At 44.2% G+C, this 21,469-nt stretch overlaps 2 protein-coding genes and 3 non-coding genes across 11 annotated transcripts in view; all 5 read left to right on the forward strand.

Annotated features, from left to right (window-relative positions):
• Positions 1-614: 614 nt before the first annotated feature.
• LOC110493719 (exportin-1) lies at positions 615-14,005 on the forward strand. The gene is made up of 25 exons (XM_021568137.2): positions 615-1,213; positions 2,086-2,217; positions 2,772-2,873; positions 3,168-3,240; positions 3,428-3,489; positions 3,586-3,630; positions 3,738-3,919; positions 4,211-4,259; positions 4,350-4,469; positions 5,971-6,099; positions 6,523-6,681; positions 6,828-7,025; positions 7,332-7,470; positions 7,723-7,904; positions 8,395-8,551; positions 8,779-8,942; positions 9,189-9,323; positions 10,246-10,429; positions 10,862-10,968; positions 11,566-11,760; positions 12,221-12,389; positions 12,692-12,826; positions 13,091-13,247; positions 13,557-13,653; positions 13,808-14,005. Exons 2-25 carry the CDS (start codon positions 2,092-2,094, stop codon positions 13,952-13,954), a joined length of 3,213 nt encoding a protein of 1,070 aa, XP_021423812.1. The 5' UTR covers positions 615-1,213; positions 2,086-2,091; the 3' UTR covers positions 13,955-14,005.
• On the forward strand, positions 8,098-8,230 carry LOC118940675. The gene has a single exon (XR_005037261.1). It is a non-coding gene; the product is annotated as a small nucleolar RNA SNORA17 (small nucleolar RNA).
• On the forward strand, positions 11,906-12,042 carry LOC118940670. The gene has a single exon (XR_005037256.1). It is a non-coding gene; the product is annotated as a small nucleolar RNA SNORA5 (small nucleolar RNA).
• LOC118940671 lies at positions 13,346-13,480 on the forward strand. The gene has a single exon (XR_005037257.1). It is a non-coding gene; the product is annotated as a small nucleolar RNA SNORA5 (small nucleolar RNA).
• Positions 14,006-15,374: 1,369 nt separating the features above from the next.
• The window catches only part of LOC110493162 (ubiquitin carboxyl-terminal hydrolase 34), a 66,023-nt gene continuing 59,928 nt past the window's right edge, over positions 15,375-21,469 (forward strand). For 5 of the 7 annotated variants that reach the window (XM_036949718.1, XM_036949719.1, XM_036949721.1 and 2 more), the window contains exons 1-2: positions 15,375-15,733; positions 20,906-20,993. In XM_036949718.1, coding sequence (XP_036805613.1) covers positions 15,691-15,733; positions 20,906-20,993 — 131 coding nt within the window. In that variant the 5' untranslated portion in view covers positions 15,375-15,690. The remainder of the gene's footprint in view (positions 15,734-20,905; positions 20,994-21,469) is intronic. The other 2 variants (XM_036949720.1, XM_036949722.1) reach the window with 2 other exon arrangements.

Genomic DNA, 21,469 nt, shown 5'->3' on the forward strand with positions numbered 1-21,469 from the left:
TGCATAGTCACTTTAACTCTACCTACATGCACATACTACCTCAATTACCTCGACTAACCTGTGCCCCAGCACATTGACTCTGTACCGGTACCCATTATATATAGTCTCGCTATTTTAAATATTTGTTGTTTTTTATTTGGATTTTTTACTTAACACTTATTTTTCTCAAAACTGCATTGTTGGTTAAGGTCTTATAAGTAAGAATTTCACTGTAAGGTTTAGACCCTTTTGTATTCGGCGCATGTGACAAACTTAAAAGTAAAATAATGTAATTAAAGATTATATAAATATTAGGAGGCGTAATGTCGGAGTGGCACAGACTAAAATACAGTATATACATATGAGATGAGTAGGGCAGTTTGTAAACATTGTTAAAGTTACTAGTGCTCTATTATTAAAGTGATTTCAAGTCTATGTACAGTACATTATTATTAAAAATGTTTTGGGGTGTGTTGACCCCCCCAAACCAACGGAAAACACAGCCGCATGGGTACTGAAGGAAGGATGTTCATTTTGATTGACAGCATCGTTGGCCTGTAAAATAACAGGACAGCCCTTGTACCATTTTATGACAAACCAATCGGATCCCTCAAGGGCGTGCACATAGTCCAAATTTTACGCGGCGCCATGGGCCGAAAAACCTAGATGGAATATCCCAGTCTTAACCGGTTTCAACCGGTCTTGGGTTTGAAGCATGAGATGAAGAGCTAGCTTACACAGCCCTGCTATCAAATATTATATACGAATAGAACCAATAATAAACTCAAGATTATTTTACTTTGTGATTATGAACCGGAATAACGCAATACGTGTGACTCCGTAAATTGTTAGCTAGCCAGCCAAGGGAAGCTAAGTCATCATTGGCTTGTGCAACAGCAGGCTAACTTGATAACATTTCTCGCCGTCCGCAACGACTTAATCATTGCTAAGATACTTCTAGACTAGTCTGTTACATTTATTTGACATATGGTGAATTACTAAATGTAAATTATACTGAAACTTCGCTTCAGTGGCAGGACATACAGCTAACGGCGTGCTATCAGGACATAAATCATTTGGCTAGCTAGCTAATTAGCCAGGAAGCTAGCTAGCGAATGTCAAACACACTGGAACGTGTGCCATGAGATAGCCTGACACCCAGCCAGACGAGAGTTTTAAAATCAGAGCCAAGTCTTATTTTTTTTCATTACAACGGAAAGGCTAAAGAAATAAGGTGAGTTTGGTAGCTAGCTGTGTAACTCAAATTGGTTGAATCTCAAGTTTGAATGGTGATGTAGCTAACGTTAGCATATGCTAATAGCTAGCTGGCTAACTAGCTTTAGCTAGCTGGCTGTTTTTATAGCAAACTAACTTGCTAGCTATTATTGTGAATATTACTTTATATTTTGTTATCACGAGTGAGTGAAGTCAATTAATTGATTATATTAGACTTAACATGGCTACATTAGACTGACGTTAGTTTATGCGATAAAGTAGCTAGACCTGTGTCAACTTTGAGGTCAGTTAATGTATACGTAACTATGTGGTATTCACAATAGAGGTAACGTTAGCTAACAATAGTAAACGCTAAATTAACCATAAATGAAACAGTAACGTTAGCTGGCAAGCTAACATGATCGACTAGCCGTAGTAGCACTCTTGGATTGCTGGATGGAGGGAGGGGTTGCTGTATTGCGGCGTTGACGTGCTTGTCGGAACTAGAAAACGCTGATATGTCCGAGTTGCTAGCTGGTTGAACCCGGCACGTGTATAACTAAAACCAGATTACAAGTCGGACATTTTCGATTTTCCCAGTTCCGATTAGCACTTGAACGCGCCATAAGTACCACTTGTGGTCCATGGCGTCGCAATTGCCTATATATTAAAGTTGACATGCTTGCGAGTGATGTCGCAATTTTACTCACACTCAGTATTTCGCCGTTGTTACATGTGGGTGGGTGTAGCAATATAGGGAGTGAAAATAATATATTGGGACAGTGGCATATATTTCATCAGCCATTTGTTTTGGTCAGGTTTTATTTACAGGTGTCTGTAGTTAAGTTCTGCCATTTGTTCTCATGTTTCCCTTCACACCTCCATTCCTAGAGCTCTATGCCAGCAAACATGACAATGTTGGCGGATCATGCAGCAAGACAGCTGCTAGACTTCAGTCAGAAGCTGGACATCAATCTGCTGGACAATGTAGTCAATTCTATGTACTATGACATTGGATCACAGGTGAGAGCTGCTCTTTGCCCTAATGCTGCTCTTTCTTTCGCTATCAGTTGTTTTTTACAACAACAAAGTAATCAGTGATTGGATCATCTCTAATTGACTGAATATCAAAGCCAATGCTGAATTTTCAGTTGCTTTACCCACATGTGTTCTGGCTCTCGCCCAACCCTTTGGTTTATGGGACCAATCCTACAGTCTACAATAGCTTTCCAATTTAGAAATTGTTGGGAGGTACTCAGATCGACTCATTGTGAAGAAAAAACTAAGGTCAGTGGGTGTTATGTAAGATTTGGCCGGAGCAAGGAGTTTGGGTAGCCAGACAACTACCCCGTTATTACTCAAAATATAAACATAATTTACTAACATGTTTGTAAACATAAAAAAACACTGTATAGCCTGAACAATCCTTGCATCCATTGCTCTCGCTATGAATTTGTGTGTTTACATTTCTCCATCCTTTAGCTTTTAACAACAACAGTGGCCGGGTTATTTCAACTGTGGATTAGACCTTTAAAGCCACACAGCTCTCAACAGTTTCTCTCTCTTCTCTTCCACAGCAACGCATGGCACAGGAGGTGCTGACCAACCTGAAGGATCACCCGGACGCATGGACACGAGTCGACACCATCCTGGAGTTTTCTCAGAACATGAAGACTAAAGTATGTGTGCCAGTGATGCATTCCTTGTGATCAGTTTACATCCTCTAACCAGGGCATATATATATATATATCTATATCTCTCTCTCAACATTGAAAAGCATATCATTACAGCCAGGCATAGGCAGTCCAGTTGAATCCATAGAGATGTGTGGCTCTTGTTTATTACATTTGTTAGCTTTTTATGTCATTTGTATATCCAAGATACAAGATCTGTCGTCTTAGTGGAAATGAGATGCCGTTGTGAGTTATATGTTTTTCCTGATAGTCTAAGCCTCTCCCTCCTCTTCATTCCAGTACTATGCACTGCAAATTCTGGAGACTGTGATCAAAACACGCTGGAAGATTCTTCCAAGAAATCAATGTGAAGGTAACACCCGCTGCATAGACTGTTTGGAATAACACCACCATATTAGGGCCATGCTTGGGAATGAACAGCAACATTAAGATAAGGGAATAACGTGGCTAGACTATATCGCTAATGTGCCGTGTTATGCAGACACAAACATTTGATCTTTGACAATGTCGAGTCATAACCATTTCTGCAATGTTTTCAGGAATAAAGAAGTATGTCGTTGGTCTGATTATCAAGACCTCATCTGACGCTGCAAATGTTGAGGTAAAGAGTCTTTCCTGTGTTTGACTCTGTTCTCACTGCAATCTTTTCCGTGTTTGTTCCCAAATTTAATCTGCGTTTTTCATCTGTGTGTTTCAGAAAGATGGAGTGTACATTGCTAAACTCAACATGATCCTCGTGCAGGTAATTTAAAAAATAAATAATAATAATTAAGAAACACGTCTGTCCTGTCATTACAAATGGTTAAAACCAAAACAATCAAACTCAACGCGTCTCCTCTGCTTGTGTAGATCCTGAAGCAGGAGTGGCCCAAGCACTGGCCCACCTTCATCAGTGACATCGTGGGTGCCAGCCGCACCAGCGAGAGCCTGTGTCAGAACAACATGATCATCCTCAAGCTGCTAAGTGAGGAGGTCTTTGACTTTTCCAGTGGACAGATGACCCAGGTCAAGGCCAAGCACCTGAAGGACAGGTACATAACGTCCATCTACCTAATAAATAACGTTTGTCATATGCACAGGATACAATGTAGTGTACACAGTAGAATGAAATGCTTATTTGTACAGTAAAAGCTTTGGCTGCTTGGAGATGTATTGTATATTGCAAAGACTCTGTTTCCTACGTATTAGTGGTTGATGTCATTACCAGTCTCTTTATGGCAACTGAATTGTAAGGTTTTTATTATATTATTTAAAAGCGTGGGTAGATAAGATGGAATTGTACACTGACATGCTATTTAGTAATGATTTTCTTTTTCTTTCAGCATGTGCAATGAATTCTCACAAATATTCCAGCTCTGCCAGTTTGTCATGGTAAGCAAATGGCTCAGGGATTCTAAACGGTCTTGATATGAAATTGACATGTTGAATACCCAACATGTAAAATGCAAACTTTTTCTGCAGGAAAACTCTCAGAATGCCCCTCTGGTCCAAGCCACACTCGAGACTCTCCTGCGTTTCCTGAACTGGATCCCCCTGGGGTACATATTTGAGACCAAATTGATCAGCACTCTGGTGTACAAGGTAACTCAACTCCTGATGACTCACTTGCACCTGTCCCCATACTGAAAATGAAATGACTAAGTATCGACTTATTACTACTTCTCGGTTCCATTGAAACATCTCCCTAGGCAATTTAGTGGTGTTTTGTTGTGATTCAGCAATACCGGCTTGTGGAAACTCAAAACAGCAGTTAAACTATAGGCTTCCTCTCACAAAGGCACACTTGCATTGGTTTTGCTTGCAAGTGCGTAAGAACCGGAGGAACAATATAGTGAAAGTTGAGGCATTTGCACCTTGTTGCTTCGGCGACTTGGTCTGCTGCAAACACTCATACACTTGTGCCCGTATACAGGCTGAAAATGGCAGATTTGTCCACTAATAAGTGCCTAAATTTGAACGTAGGGTCTGTACAGTAACATGTTATACACGAAGTCAGAGCTCTGGCTCTGCACTTCACAGCGCTCTATTCTGAACGTGAGCACCGCGTGCGGCCAGAAGCTGCCCATATCCCTCCCGGTAGTTGGAGAACTTGAGATTTGTTTGTCGTTGTCTGACTGAGGGAAATGCTGTAAATTAAGAGGACTATGTATTTTGAAAGATGAGGCATGAGGATTATAGTAAACACCGCTTTGTCATACATGTAAGCCAAACACTTCCAAATGTGCACTTCACATTTCCAAATCAATTAACTCTTGTCATATAGTGTCAACAGTTATGATCACTATGTTTGAAGTACAGTTACAAGATGACATGGCGTCATACCCTGGGTTGTCCTGAACAGAATGAGCCTATGTTAATTGTGAAGGAAATTTGCAGCAGCAGCACACACACCTGAATGCACCGATGACTCCTTTCTATGTGCACTAAAACGATGATCTCTTTCTCTGAATTGCCTTGTGAACACTGTAATATCATATTTTTTAACAGCTTGTCACGTTGGCAATAGAACAAGCTTTCAAATCATACCCACTTGATGCAGATTGCGTTTTATAATGGGATGTTATTGGATTGCGTAATCCAAAATTGTAATTGTGCGTTGGAGGAACTAGAGTTCAAGACTAAACTTCAAGTGTGCTTGCTCTAGTTCCTCAACAGCACAGATAGGAGAGCAACAAAAAAAGAGAAGCTTATAGTTGAATAATCTTCTTTGAGAGGTGTGTGGCCACTTGGAGACACCAGTTAGTCCTCTCACTCAAACCCTTGTCATTTTTTTTGTCTTATGTTGCACCTACCCCACATTTTCTAGGAATATTCTTATATTACTGAATGTATCCAGAGTATTTTTAGATTTTGTTATCAGCAAATGTGTCAAAGTACAGAGTGTAAAATGCACATAAAATCAAGTGTAATGTTTGCATTCAGTTTTGTCTGGTGAACTGTTGTGTACTCAACTTCGGTCCAACACTTTTCTTATTGGACAAGCTCAAGTAGTCCCTCCATGTTTCAGTCAGTTTTCTCCTGATTGGTGCTTAGTGAATACGACCATGTTGACTAACCTCTTTTTCCTCTCGTCCGTTCCCAGTTCTTGAACGTACCCATGTTCCGCAACGTGACGCTGAAGTGTCTGACGGAGATCGCCGGTGTGAGCGTCAACCAGTACGAGGAGCAGTTTGTCAACCTCTTCACGCTCACCATGTGTCAGCTCAAACAGGTACACTCCATGTCCCCTCAAATGGGTACACTCCATGTCCCCTCAAATGGGTACACTCCATGTCCCCTCAAATGGGTACACTCCATGTCCCCTCAAATGGGTACACTCCATGTCCGCTCAAACGGGTACACTCCATGTCTGCTCAAACGGGTACACATAGCTCTATCTGCTGGCCAGTTAAGCCTACTGTCAAAACTGTTGGAGCAGTGGTACCCAAATGATGGACCAGGACAAACCGATGGGTTACATATATTTAAAAAAAAACGGATACTGCAGACCGTATGTTTCAACAACGATCATATTGCAGGCATAAAAACTATTTAGAAGTTAGCTTACATTTTTACATAAAATGTAATGTGTGTTATAACAGTAATTGGCGCATCAAAGAATCTGTATTTTCACCGGTCTCTCTCTTCGTGTTAGATGCTCCCCCTGAACACCAACATCCGCCTGGCATATTCCAACGGCAAGGACGACGAGCAGAACTTCATCCAGAACCTCAGCCTGTTTCTCTGCACCTTCCTGAAAGAGCACGGACAGCTCATCGAGAAGAGGCCCAACCTTAGGGAGACACTTGTGGAGGTGACGTTCATGCCTTTGACCTCAAGTTCTTTTTTTCCCTTTTAGTTTTTATCCTCAAGTCACACACCATTGAAATGGAGCTAGCCCCCCAATCCTAATCATTCTCCTTACCTTCTGTTCTAATCACCCCCCCCCCCCCCCTCCAGGCTCTCCACTACATGCTGCTGGTGTCTGAGGTGGAGGAGACGGAGATCTTTAAGATCTGTCTGGAGTACTGGAACCATTTGGCGGCCGAGCTCTACAGGGAGAGCCCCTTCTCTACCTCCACCTCCCCCCTGCTCTCTGGAAGCCAGCACTTTGACGTTCCCCCACGCCGGCACCTCTACCTGCCCGTGCTCTCCAAGGTGAGAAGAAACGTACACAGAGACGGACGGGCGGATACACACACACTTTTGACCTTCCACCAAACCAATGTCCTTCAGGGTCCTGGCATAGGGCACACCTTAGCAAAGCAATCTACAAAAGACAACAATGTGTTACAGTCGGACAAGTTCATATAGTTCCCACCACTTCAAACCGTTTTCTCCCTACTGAACACAACCTTGACGTTCTACTGTGTTTCCTATTGACAGTCCCTGCCTCACCATGGGGTCTCTTTATTTAGATTGTCCATTAATAGTCACTGGCATTTTGTCTGCCCGGTCACACAGGTGCGTACGCTGATGGTGAGCCGAATGGCCAAGCCAGAGGAGGTGCTGGTGGTGGAGAACGACCAGGGAGAGGTGGTCCGAGAGTTCATGAAGGACACAGACTCAATCAACCTCTATAAGAACATGAGAGAGACACTGGGTGAGTGCCTGGCCCAGGACAGTCTAAACATCTCACACACATGCCCTCTCTCTAGTCTGATGTCAAGTATAGTTGCCCCTCAATCTTTTCCTCTGTCAAATGTACTTTCCACAATTGATCAATCTGTCAGTGACACACACCTCAGCACACATCTCTCCCTCACACTTTTGTTCGCTGTTGATAAGGTAGGGCACGATACACATACTCCCTCTCTCTGTGACTAGCATACCTCCCCCTCTCCCCCCCCCCCAGTCTACCTGACCCATTTGGACTATGCGGACACGGAGCGCATCATGACGGAGAAGCTGCACAACCAGGTCAACGGGACCGAGTGGTCCTGGAGGAACCTGAACACGCTGTGCTGGGCCATCGGCTCCATCAGCGGGGCCATGCACGAGGAGGACGAGAAGAGGTTCCTGGTCACCGTCATCAAGGTCTGTAGTAGTCTGTGTAACGGACACAGCGCTCGCAGCCACACGCAGACGCGCATACACACACCGCACCTTCACAGGTAGCTACAGTCTTTAAAGGGGACAATACACACATGCAGTAGTTGCTGGTCTTAGTCATCAATTTTGTTCTCTGTTAGACCAGAAATGTTCCCTTTACTGTTCAGAAATTGAATGGCCTGCCCCTTGAGACGTTGCAGTCCGACTGTGCGTGTTGAGCCTGTGTCATGAGGGGCGCAGAGTAACAGGGCTGTGTCTACGCAGCGGACTCAGAACAGTGGGTACTTGGAGTGATTGATCGAACTGACATTTGGCAAAAGAAAATAAAAAAAATAATCATACACTTATGGAGAAATTCCACGTCCAAGTCACTTGACAAGACTTAACATGTAAATGCTGCTGTAGAGTGACTGCCAGGATGTTCTGAGCTGCGTTTCTGTGTTATTGACCAACTGTCGTTTTCTCATGTCTCCAGGACCTTCTGGGTCTTTGTGAGCAGAAGAGGGGGAAGGACAACAAGGCCATCATCGCCTCAAACATCATGTACATCGTGGGCCAGTACCCACGCTTCCTCCGAGCTCACTGGAAGTTCCTCAAGACCGTCGTTAACAAGCTCTTTGAGTTCATGCACGGTAAGCTACTTTGTTCAGGTCACCACTTGCATATCTTCCATGCAAAATACCAGGGCCGTATTAATTTGTCACTGGACAGAAAACCAACAAACAGGGAGGGACTACCTGGACTAGTCCAATAAGAAACACTTCTTTGTGGTTTACGATTCAAAGCGTTTAAAACTGAACACGCCCCAACAGTGTTTATTTTATTGAGCATTTTATTTGAACGTAATTGTTCCCGGCAGAGACTCACGACGGCGTGCAGGACATGGCGTGCGACACCTTCATCAAGATCGCCCAGAAGTGCCGGCGCCACTTTGTCCAGGTGCAGGTGGGCGAGGTGATGCCCTTCATCGACGAGATCCTCAACAACATCAACACCATCATCTGTGACCTCCAGCCCCAACAGGTACACAGATGCACCAAGATTAGCCGTAACACAGTTGAGCTACAGGCCCCAGAAAACAACCAAAACTAAGAGTAAAATACAGTAGTAGTTGAAAAACTATTTAAAATGGCAACGCGGGTTTTGAGTTTCCATTGGCCAAGTTCAGGGAGCACCCTGTTTCCAGGTGTCATGTGAAATGGCTGGAGTTGGTTATGAAGCAGCAGATGTTCATATGCCCGTAATCCACCTCATCTCTCTTCGCCTCAGGTGCACACGTTCTACGAGGCGGTGGGCTACATGATCGGGGCCCAGACGGACCAGGCTGTGCAGGAGCACCTCATCGAGAAGTACATGCTGCTACCCAACCAGGTGTGGGACAGCATCATCCAACAGGCCACCAAGGTAAGTCACACTCCACTATGGGATTGTGTTTGTAAACCTTGGTTTCAAAGCATTTTACATTGTATGCATGCAGCACAACCCAAACAACACAAGTGTCCCCCACTTTGTACCGCTGTGCCATGGAGAAATTAAGAGAAAGACCCACTGTCTTAAGAGGCCCTTGTAGTTTTACAGCAACATCATTACCGGTGCTTTTTCTCCCAGTTGTTTCAACTGGCAAAGCCTCATCTTTTTGCACTTCAGTAAAAAGCTATCCAGAGCAACCTGTTGTCCGTGAAAGCATTTTTTTTTAATATATTTTTTTGAATTTTCCCCCTTTTTCTCCCCAATTTTGTGGTATCCAATTGCTTAGTGGCTACTATCTTGTCTCATCGCTACAACTCCCGTATGGGCTCGGGACAAAGGTTGAAAGTCATGCGTCCTCCGATACACAACCCAACATAGCCGCACTGCTTCTTTAAGACAGTGCAATCCAACCCAGAAGCCAGCCGCACCAATGTGTCGGAGGAAACACCGTGCACATGGCAACCTTAGTTAGCGCGCACTGGCCCGCCACAGGAGTCGCACTGGCCCGCCACAGGAGTCGCACTGGCCCGCCACAGGAGTCGCACTGGCCCGCCACAGGAGTCGCACTGGCCCGCCACAGGAGTCGCACTGGCCCGCCACAGGAGTCGCACTGGCCCGCCACAGGAGTCGCACTGGCCCGCCACAGGAGTCGCACTGGCCCGCCACAGGAGTCGCTGGTGCGCGATGAGACAAGAATTTCCCTACCAGCCAAACCCTCCCGGTCGACAGAGCCTGGGCGCGAACCCAGAGTCTCTGGTGGCACAGCTGGCGCTGCAGTACAGCGCCCTTAACCGCTGCGGCATCATGGAGGCCTTGTGAAAGCATTTTAACTGACTTGTGTCTCTCTCCCCTCCAGAATGTGGACATCCTGAAGGATGCAGAGACAGTGCGTCAGCTGGGCAGCATCCTGAAGACCAACGTGCGGGCCTGCAAGGCCGTGGGACACCCTTTCGTGGTGCAGCTGGGACGTATCTACCTGGACATGCTCAATGTCTACAAGTGTCTGAGTGAGAACATCTCCTCTGCCATCCAGACCAACGGTGAGACCTAGTCTGTGAGTGGTCTATGTGTCTGTCTTTGGTCTATCTGATCTGTGTGCCTGAGGTGCTTGTTTGTCTTGGTGTGTGTGTGCTTAACTGTCTGTCTGCAGCTGCGGCATCAGTCACAGAACTACAAGCCCATTCTAACGGTGCATTCAAGACAATTGGGAACTCTGAAAAATACGAGGTGATATCATGCCGTCAGTGATCTTCAGGTCGGAAAGTCAGCGTTCTAGAAAGAGGCCCAAATTCTGTGTTGGATGACCGTTCACAGCCATTTTTCTCAGTCTGGGCTCTTTTGTCTCATGAGTTCTCAGTTGTTTTGTACGCAGCATAACGTTTCTAAAGTGTCACTGAGCTCTCCAATGCTAACTCCATGCTACCATGCTAAACCCTATGCTAGCTAACTAACTCTCTCTATTGTCCTACTAGGAGAGATGGTGACCAAGCAGCCCCTGATCCGGAGCATGAGGACGGTGAAGAGAGAAACGCTCAAGCTGATCTCAGGTTGGGTCAGCCGCTCCAACGACCCACAAATGGCGAGTCTGTCCTGTCTTAATCAAATCTAGTCGCAGCCTATAGGGAATGCTGTAGACCAGTGGTTCTCCTATAGATCCTCTTAGAAGGCTGTAATTGAAAATATGAAATTGTTCTTAACTGACTTGCCTAGTTAATTAAGTAAAGAAGAAAAGGAATCTAAATGTAATGGTGGGATCAGAGCGGACATCTCTCAGGCCATAGATGGCCTGTCTAAACCACACCATAGAGAAACCGGAGGCAGAAAGACAACCAGAAAGATCCAACTAGCTGTCTGGACTAGCTTAAACTCCACACAGCCCTTATAGGTCCTTGGACACCAACCTCATCCAGAGGCATCATGCCCATTGAAACTATTTCATCCACTTACAGGTTGAAGAGGCAGAATAGCTCACATCACAGACCAAGATATGTTCTACTTCCTCTTCTAAAATAACTATGGTGCCGATGACTTGAACCACTGCTACTCTCGCTGGTAGCAGCCCCAAGCCCTCGCTGGTAGCACCAAGCCCTCAAGTTATCTGACAGATTGTTTAACGTTAGACTGAATGACTCAGTATTAACTGGTCACGTTCTACCATGTTCCGTGGTTCTTACAGGTGGGGGAGAACTTTGTACCGCCCCTGCTGGAGGCCGTACTCATCGACTACCAGCGCAACGTCCCTGCCGCCAGAGAGCCCGAGGTGCTCAGCACCATGGCGACCATCGTCAACAAGCTGGGCGGACACATCACAGGGGAGATCCCGAAGATCTTCGACGCAGTCTTCGAGTGCACTTTGAACATGATCAATAAAGTATGTTTCATAAATGTTTTCTCTACTATTATGGCACTAAACTAGAATGCTGTAGTCTATTAATTAGTTTGTGTTCTTAGCTGGCCCTTATAGACTGCACATGATGTCAAAGGAACATTAACAGAAAGACACAGATGTGTTAGTTTGCAGCCTTGTCAAATTCGGTGCTTCCTCCACAATGGACTGCACTGGCCAAAATGGCTGCCACAGTGAACCTGTAGTTCATGGGCCCCACATCCCTTTTGCATGGGTGTACGGGATAGATTTGTACTACAGACAATTGGTGAAGTCTATCCAATGCAAGGTTGTAAACTGAAGGATTGTTGAACACAGGACACTAGTTATATGCTTGGAAAAATAAATACTTTATATGACTGAGTCCTAGTCTTTATTCCTTATAGAAAGTAATTCCACTCACATTGTCCAACTTTAATTGTCCCAATTTTTTTCTCCTCTCCAGGACTTTGAGGAGTACCCAGAGCATAGGACCCATTTCTTCTACCTCCTCCAAGCGGTGAACTCTCAGTGCTTCCCGGCCTTTCTCTCCATTCCCCCGGCCCAGTTTAAACTGGTTCTGGACTCCATTATCTGGGCCTTCAAACACACCATGAGGAACGTTGCAGACACTGGTAAGACCCTCCATATGCTTTGGCCTTACCTAACTGTTGATACATACATACACGAGATTGGAACTGTGTGTTGATGAATGAAGTTGTCAGACTCATCTGAGGTGAAATGCAGTTCACTTAACTCTATTTCAAATATGTTGGGTGTTTCAGACACAGATGAACTCTAAACCTGGACTAAAGCTTTTTAATGGACAAATGCTTTATTGTCCAGGACTAGGCTTAATCAGTCTGGGGAAAATAGTCCTTATGGTACATTGTGGAATTATTATTGTCATCAAGCCACTCATCTCTGGGTCCTCCAGGTCTGCAGATTCTTTACACCCTGCTGCAGAACGTGGCCCAGGAGGAGGCTGCCGCACAGAGCTTCTACCAGACTTACTTCTGTGACATCCTCCAGCACATCTTCTCTGTCGTCACAGATACCTCACACACAGCAGGTGAGAGGTTGGTGGGGTCGGTGGCTGACGGTTAAATATCACCGGAAACATCTGGTACTGTTATAAGTGTTGGGTACAGGCGAGGAATCAGAGGCCATGTTATACACTAGATGGTTTGATTCCTGAAGGGGATATTTCACTTTGGTGTCACATCGCAGCAGTCAAACACAGACATGGCAGATGGACACGACAACATGCTTAAGTGTCACCGGTGAGTGCAAGACAAGTGTGGGTACAATTGATGTTATGCTTGACTTTCTGCAGGGCTAACCATGCACGCGTCCATCCTGGCGTACATGTTCAACCTGGTGGAGGAGGGTAAAATCAGCGCCTCCCTCAACCCAGCCAGCCAGCACAATCAAGGCTACGTTCAGGAATACGTGGCCAACCTGCTCAAGACGGCCTTCCCCCATCTACAAGAGTAAGTGTCTGTCATCCTGCGTATGAGGGCCCCTGTCAATTAAAATGAAACATTTTGTTGTACTCCACTCTGAACACTAAGATAGGGATTTGTTCGTTTGCAGCCTTGTCAAATTCTGTGCTTCCTCTACAATGGACTGCACTGGCCCAAATGGCTGCCACAGTGAACCTGTAGTTCATGGGCCTCATCTCTTTTATATTGGTGTCGGGGATACATTTGTACTACAGACAACAACTGGTTGATCGAAAGTGATCTACTTATTGTAGGTAGGTGAATGTGTTGTGATCCTGACTCTCCTCTCCATTCAAGTGCCCAGGTGAAGGTGTTTGTGACAGGTCTGTTCAGCTTGAACCAGGACATCCCTGCTTTCAAGGAGCACCTGAGGGACTTCCTGGTGCAGATCAAGGTGAGTCACTCTGGTTTTGTAGCCACACACACGGGTGCAAACACTTAGTAACTCTGACTATCAGTCTGAGGTGTCAAACCACTGGAGCATGGTAGATGGACATATTTGTCCCTCACACTCAACTCTCAACTTCCTCTCTTTACTCCCTGTCCAGGAGTTTGCTGGCGAGGACACCACAGACCTGTTCCTGGAGGAGCGGGAGACGTCGCTGCGGCAGGCCCAGGAGGAGAAACACAAGCTGCAGATGTCAGTCCCCGGTATCCTCAACCCCCATGAGCTCCCCGAGGAAATGTGCGACTAAGTGCCGCCACATAGGAACGAACACAACAGCGAACATGTACAGTTTTTGGAATTGTGTGCGATTGAGAGGTGCTTTGTCGACCAAATCAATGCCAATATGTAAATGAGAATTGCGCCTCCGATTCGGCACTCACATTTTTTGCATACGGAAGCATTTTATACAGTCATTTGTGTAATAATACGGTAATGCTCCTTTTCCCTCGCTAATTCAAGCTTTATATTTTTGGTCATCCTCTCTGTTTAGCCGTGCATGAAGTTGAAAGAATTAAATAATTATTTTTAACCCTTCCTTTCCCTTCACCCCCCCACCAACCATCCTTCTATTTGTTTATATGTAAGATATGTTAAAAGCACATGCAAAAGGGTTACTTTAAAAAGTGCTCTAGCGTCAGGAAGTGCTCCTATAAAGAGCTTTGTGTGTTTTTCAGAGGAGCCGCATGGCCTACAGATGAATGTGACGGTCAAGGGTGGTAAATGACGCTGCTTCCTTTGTTTCTGTTTTGGCAGCAGTTTTTATGTGGCGAGTCTGGTTCTGTTTGCACCCAAAACTAACAGATCTGACATTTGGACGAGAATGTTAGATCAAAGGAAGGTTATGTGCATATCATCTTGTTTGTAAAGCTGTCTTAGTACTAAGGGAACATAAAGTTGGTTATTTTTACAAAACTGTATGTCCTATACCGTTTGTGTGTGTTTGTTTCATTTAGTTGTTGAAGGTTATTAAATCCGATTTCTGGAATTAGGATTTGAAACCACTAACACTCAGAGGTCTGCATTTTGAACTTTAAGGTCAAAATACTTAAGGAAATACTTTGTAGTAACAAACAAAAAACGACATGGTATAATACAAATTCCCCAAATGAATAAAAGGTATGCTGTGTGCCAATGAGGGCGATCTATTAACCTGAGCCGCAGCGCACCGGTCCATGGCCAGTGACGCGAATGGGCACAAGCGGTGAGAGGTGTACCCACTCCAATCGAACCATAATCTGCGTGGCGCTGTAATGTCAACAAGGCAGCATTGTGCATCGTCCAGAAACAAACATCTATTTTCCGTCAAATATGTGTTCAGCATTTCAAAAATAGATATCAATGGGAAAGCCGATCAAGTTTAAAACAAATCTAAAGTAATCACATTCATGTGAAAACAGAATCCTTGTCATTACTGAACGGGCCACCTGGCTCACGCGCTGGAGGCAGCACGGTTCCAAAACGAATTAATGAACTTTTAACCCGGTACATTCTTCCCTCATCGGGGTAATCCGGGCCAGATAATCGAATACCCTCAGTGGCTACTGGCTGGTGCTCTCTTGTCTGCCTGCTGTGTGTGAATGAAACGCCATTTGTAAACGTATCTTGCTGATGGAGTAACCGCGAGACAAGCGGAAAAAGTCGAACAAGGCGAAGGAGACAACGGAAAGTTACGAATTATGAACACGCTGTGCCCCCACCCCTTTTCAATATGGCTGCCGTATCTACTCTCCAGTAACGCTCCGATTGGAGATTGACTCGACTCTGTATCTTAATGCCTTTTACTTTTTGACTTTATCAACGATATTTAGTATCAAATGCAATCTGAATCAATTACTCTCCCTTAATTGATTTAATGCATTAGCAAATCTTCACTAACCACTACATCGGGCCTTTCCCCAAAACAACCAGGTGCCAACAATTCGTATCCATCAACAATTTTCAATGGTTTGACTACACTTTTCCTTTGTTATTTTTTAATGAACAATGTGTGAAAACTGCGCCGAGCTGGTGGAGGTTTTAAATGAAAGTAAGTAAACAATTTTTATTACCTGTTTTAGTGCCGTAGTGGTCCCCTAATGCTAGCTAACGTTCGCTAAATCAGGCTACCTGAGGGAAGCTGGACAGCTAGCTATCGTACCCTTGTCGTGCCTGGTTGTTCTCCACTAGCCAGACAGATGCCAATGTAAGGCCTTGTCTTGAATTAATGATCTGAATGTAAATGGAACCTTTTCTGCAACTTTGAGGGCTGTCTCTGTCAAATTGCTGCATAATGAAGGAGATGTCTGAGTAGAGTTAGCTAGCTAGCTAGACGAGATTCTGAACATCACGAACTTAGTTAGCTAACTAATTAGATTGGGCTGATGCCATTGCTTGGTAACTTGGTTAGCTATCTAACTTAACTTTGGTTAACTGCCTGTAGAAATGTGGTTTGATATGTATTTGGCCATAAAATGTTTGTTACACATTGCATGTCCCTTTTTTGTCCGAGGCGAGAGAGGTGGTTGTGGAAGTGGTGCATGTTGTGCAGGCGTGTTCGCTCTTGCTAGCTAGCCTGTCTGGTTGATATGTTTGTCAGTTTCACGTTGAGTAACGAGTTGTCCAACGTTAATAAACGTTAGCTCACTGACTAGCCAGCTAGTTGTGGTCAACTGGCATCAAAACGGACGGATTCGTTTTCATATTTGGTTTGCCACACGCGCTGTAATAATATACTTTTGCAAGATTACAAGCAAATGTTTAGCACTGTTAGCTAAGTAATATTGGCTCACTAGTTTCTTTACGTAAAAACATTAAGCCATCTAGCAAACTAGGCATGTAACCAATGCTAACTATGACTATTAGCGTTTTTGTTAGCTAGCTAGCTATAAACTTGTTCTTAATCAAAATAAAATGTGCCTACGAATGCTTTTGGATGTATTTCCTAGTTCCGATTAAAATTGACCGTAGTAACGTTTGAACAGATTATTTGCTAGCTCCGAGGTAACGTTAGCTAACTTGGCCATATTGCTTTCACGACGGGATGTTGGAGCGAATAAACAAAGGCCCATTTTTTTAGGGTTACATCAATTGTTTCCACCATTGCAGTTATAAAATTGCAATGGTTTGTGTAGTGTGCATGGGAAGGTATTGGTGATGGTAGCAAGAAGACAATGCTGACAGTCCGCCTCATGGCCTGGTATGTTGTTTTATTTAACTAGGCAAGTCAGTTAAGAACAAATTAATATTTTCAATGATGGCCTAGGAACAGTGGGCCCCTAAGCCATTGGGTCGTTCTGCCTTGTTCAGGGGCTATTGTTACCTTGTCAACTCGGGGATTCGATCTTGCAACCTTTCAGTTAATAGTCCAACGCTCTAACCACTAGGCTACCTGCCTGCTTCATGCCATATGAGTTGTTTGTCATCAATAACATGGGGTTTTGCATTTTAAATCTTTGTATGCTTGTTTGCTAGTTTGATGTCTTATGTCTTAAACCTATTTTCAGTCTGATATTAGTGTCTAAACGTTTGATTTGGGGTGGGTAATCTTGTTTAAAATGGTCTCCATGTTTTGGGAGGATATCCAAGCCCACATGGTAAAGCGGTTGTGGGTTGCTTATTGCAGGACCCATTTGAAAGGGGGATCATGATGGCGCAGCTCAAAGGGTCTTTCATCCTGTCAATACACATTTAAAATAAACTAGATTAATGGAATATAAGCTATCCCCCCAAATCTGTTATTCAAATGAGCAATGAGTATGACACTTTAGGTGCTCAGATTATTTTAGTGGTTTGTAGGCAAATTACGGAAAGATAAATGTAGCCATACTGAAATGTTCCATGCATTTAATTTGGCCTATAATCACTGTATTATTAAAGTGTGTGGAGGATTAGGCCCATGTCACTAGTGTTCTAAAAGGGCCTCCTTTTGTCTTTGAGCAAACACCCTCTCTCTGGCTCACATGCATGTCTATTAACAACAGTTTTGGAAATGGCTAGTAGGCTACACAGTAGTAAGTTTTCACAGTAGAGCTGATGTTTTACCTGTGATGGGTCGTCTCTCTGTTCAGCAAAACAGAGTACACCCATGTGTGTGTTTGTCGGCACCAGGCTCCCGCCAGTGAAGGTGTGAGGGGCTTGTTGCCTGTGACAGGCTTGTCTAGAGCGCCAGGGTGCGAGACTGGCAGCACCATGTGTGCTTTCACCAGGTGACCCCTCACCCCAAATTTGCTGTAGCTTTTGCATGAAGCTGGGAATGTTTTGTGTGTGGCTGCATGCATGCAAGGGAAGTGAGTGACTTACTGAGGGAATGAAGGGTTTCAACCCGCTATTGAATATGCTGTGCCAGTAAGCCTGCAGGGTGGCAGGTAGTCTAGCTGTTAAGAGCGTTGGGCCAGTAACTGAAAGGTTACTGGCCCAAATCCCGTGCCAGCTAGGTGAAATATCTGTCGATGGCCCCTTGAAGAAGGCACTTAGCGCGAATTGCTCCTTTAAGTCGCTCTGTATAAGAGCATCTGCTAAATTACTGAAATGTAAACGTAACATGTGGCTGCCATTGTCAATCCCCACATAACCTGCTTTAAGATGCTGTCTGGCACTGTGGCCAGCAAGGCAGAGGTTGCCCTTGAGCATAGAACTGGGACCAGTTTACCTGCCCGCCCCTAGCCTAACACTAATCAATTGATGTAAAAAGCCAAACTGATCCTAGATCAGCACCTAAAGCCAACTGTTGCTTCAACCAACACAGGAAGTTGAGTGTCTATTTTACTTCTCTAATGTTTTTGTTACAAGCTCAAAGCTTTGCTGTCAGAACAATGGCTGGGATATCCAGATCCTCTTATCTGGGAATGATCGTAATGTTTTTGGTCCAGGCCACCGAACACAATGTCATGGATTGTTTTATGAAGGGAGCTGGGAATTTTGGCAGAGTCCAGTCCAAGATAAAAAAATAAGTGGTTAAAAAGGGAATTAAGGCAGATGCACACAGTTAGGTCAGGGCAAGGTGAACTTTGGAGCGCTGTTTTGTTGTTCATTTCAGGAACAGACCCACTTACCTAGACACAAGTTCCACTTTGTTTTCTGTTTCTGTTGGTAGTGTTTTGGCACAACTCCAATTGTCACAGTGGTTATTATTAGGCCCTATTCATGATAAAAATGTGACATAGGTCAGTCAGGTATGGAAATTGTTGATGGGAATGGGTCTCTTGTCACAAAGTTTGAATGTAGGCTGCACCTTTTTTTTTATGATTCTCCCTCCAACATAATGTGCAATATTCATTGTATAGTTTATTTCATTAGCAATATATCTTAAGTCCAATTTTTAGTTGGCAGTGAAGAAAAAGAGGTAGCAGTAACACTTAAAGTATCCCAAAACAACCACAGGTGCTCTTGCTGTTGGATAGTACTAGAAAAGCCAAATAAAAAATTATAACACATATGTCCATAGTGGCATACATTTTTTTTTAACTTAAAGCACTCGTGTGGGTTTGTAAGTTAAAAAGCCTTTAATATGTGGGCTAAGTCATTTTGTGTGTCGGCTAATGCTTTCATCACTGTGTCCTTTTGCTTTTCCTGTTCGTAGTCTTGGCATGTTGGCCAATGTGAGGTGTCAATATGGTCCATTTTCTCTTTTTGTTCTGAGAGCAGAAAATAGGGTGCCGGTACAACAACAAAGATCTGTGGTTGATGGGTGGGTGCAGCTGAAAATGATGCATCACAAATGCAGCCTTCCCAGAGTCACACATCTTTCATTTACACCGTTGACTTTGTGAAAGACAAGTGCTTTGGGGCTGCTGAATAATAAAGGCAATGCAGCACTTTCCACAGAAAAGTTAGAGCTGAACTTTTGACACCGCAATAACCTTCCATTGGACACACCTTGCCCCACACGTTGCTTACATTTTGTTTTGAGACTGTGTGTGTGTGTGTATGCTTGTGTGTCACCAAAAGGGATGTGCATGGTTATACAAATATCCTAAAGGATGTTAGTATAAGAGTATTTGGGGGTATTAATTTTTGCAGCAAGAAAATATATAGGCCTATTTTAAAATGCAGGCCTTTTCTGAATGAAAATATCCATGTAACATTGTTAAAAATAAGGTCCATGACATTTCAAATGATTAATTGAATAAAATCAACTTTTCAATGAAGTTATGACATGCCCCATGTCATGCGCCTACACCTAGTTTTAAACGCGTCTACGGTGTCCACAGTGTGTCCGAATTCCCTTTTCCCGCGCTTTATTGAAATGCCAGTATGCATTCTAAAAACCGTGGAATAGGCTAAATATGATAAAACAACAACTGATGGCTGTAGCTAACTAGCCAGCTAACCGAGGTGCCTCTCTGTTCCAAAACACACATTTTCTGGGGACTTGTGGGAGGAGTGCTTGCTGATATTATTGTCCACTCTCTACAATTTCGGTAGCCTGTTTACATCCAGACTTAGGATACATCTAAACACAATGCATCCCTGACCAACTCCTGAAGTGGACAGTCAGATCTGACCACAATCAGACCACAAAGTGACTTTTCAATGCGATCTTCGTGTTCTGATAGCAGTAGTCGCATGTAAGTGTCAAGTGTAGACATGACCTCTCACCAGCATCTCCAAGCAGCAATAGAGCGCCAGCCTCAATTTCGCGCAACAGTGCTCAGGTTAAAAACGTACATTTATTTCAAATGTATGATACTATTCAAATAATGGAATGATTTCTACCCCCATTCCTAGTCACCAACGCATAATACAGTAGCTGACTTTAGCCTGTAGTACAAGCCAATGCTGCTTTGGAAGGCCTGTTGGTGTGGAGTTACCCGTCAATTGTCGGTAATGGGGAGCCTTGCCTGTCCCTGAGCTAATGTGGTGCCGAGGCACGTTTCTCACCAGAGGCTTGAGACTTCCATGGGTCAGTCTCCCATCCAGAGTAGAGAGGATCATCTCTGTTCTCCTGTTGACCAAAGGATCGTTGGCATTGCGCCTCCCAGAAATATATTTGTTGTTGTAGCGAAGTGTCTGTCAACCACTTTCAACAGTCTTTGATAATGCCTAAACTATTTTAATTGCAATTTCAGCTTCCAATGTGTGCTATTCTCTAGCTTGTGGCCACCATATAGCCTAGTAGCCTTTGAACAAGCAGTGTGTGTCAAGGGTCATGTCCTACACTTGCCTTTTCCATGTACATTGAACTGTACTCACCACCTTGTCTGCTCTCTCTCCCCTCCAGTATCGGATGCAGACAGCACTGAGGTCCTACAGCTGAAGAAGGAGCATGCTTTACGAGTCTTCAGCTACATCAGCTCATGGACCCAGAGGTCAGTCTCCCGCTCTCCTCTGTTCCCCGCATTCATTATTCTTCCGTGTATTTGTCCCAAATGGAGCCCTATTCCCTATTTAGTGCAATACTCTAGACCAGGTGCACTTCTTTTGAACCACTATGTAGGGGGAAGGGTTTCATTTGGAACGTAGACCATTATTCATTCATATTTAAAAGGGGAGGATGTCTGCTCCTGGATAGCTCTAGGTCTATCTGAAGCCATTATCAGCCATGAATTCATTGTTTATTACTAGCGCTAACGACTAACCAATGTGTTTTAGGTGTAGCTTAGCATGTAGGCTAGCTAAGGTCACTAGAGGACAAGTGGGTCATAAATAATAGTTTTTTCTGCTCGCTTGGTGGTGGGTTATTGTTGTTTAACAACTTTGTGTTTTTCGTGCCTGCACGGAGAAGAGCCTTGAGGAATTGTTGACCTTTCATAGTTGTTCTACCACTCCCTGTGAGATCAGGCAA

Source organism: Oncorhynchus mykiss, chromosome 17 (assembly GCF_013265735.2).
Source record: "Oncorhynchus mykiss isolate Arlee chromosome 17, USDA_OmykA_1.1, whole genome shotgun sequence".
Classification (NCBI taxonomy): Eukaryota; Metazoa; Chordata; class Actinopteri; order Salmoniformes; family Salmonidae; genus Oncorhynchus; species Oncorhynchus mykiss.

What these genes read in the sequence shown, in the direction of transcription:
- LOC110493719 (XM_021568137.2), top strand. Translation starts at nt 2,092, where the DNA reads ATGCCAGCAAACATGACAATGTTGGCGGATCATGCAGCAAGACAGCTG. An exon ending in TTAGGGAGACACTTGTGGAG is followed by an intron (nt 6,682 to 6,827) that starts GTGACGTTCATG and finishes CCCCCCCTCCAG; the next exon opens with GCTCTCCACTACATGCTGCT. An exon ending in ACTTCCTGGTGCAGATCAAG is followed by an intron (nt 13,654 to 13,807) that starts GTGAGTCACTCT and finishes CTCCCTGTCCAG; the next exon opens with GAGTTTGCTGGCGAGGACAC.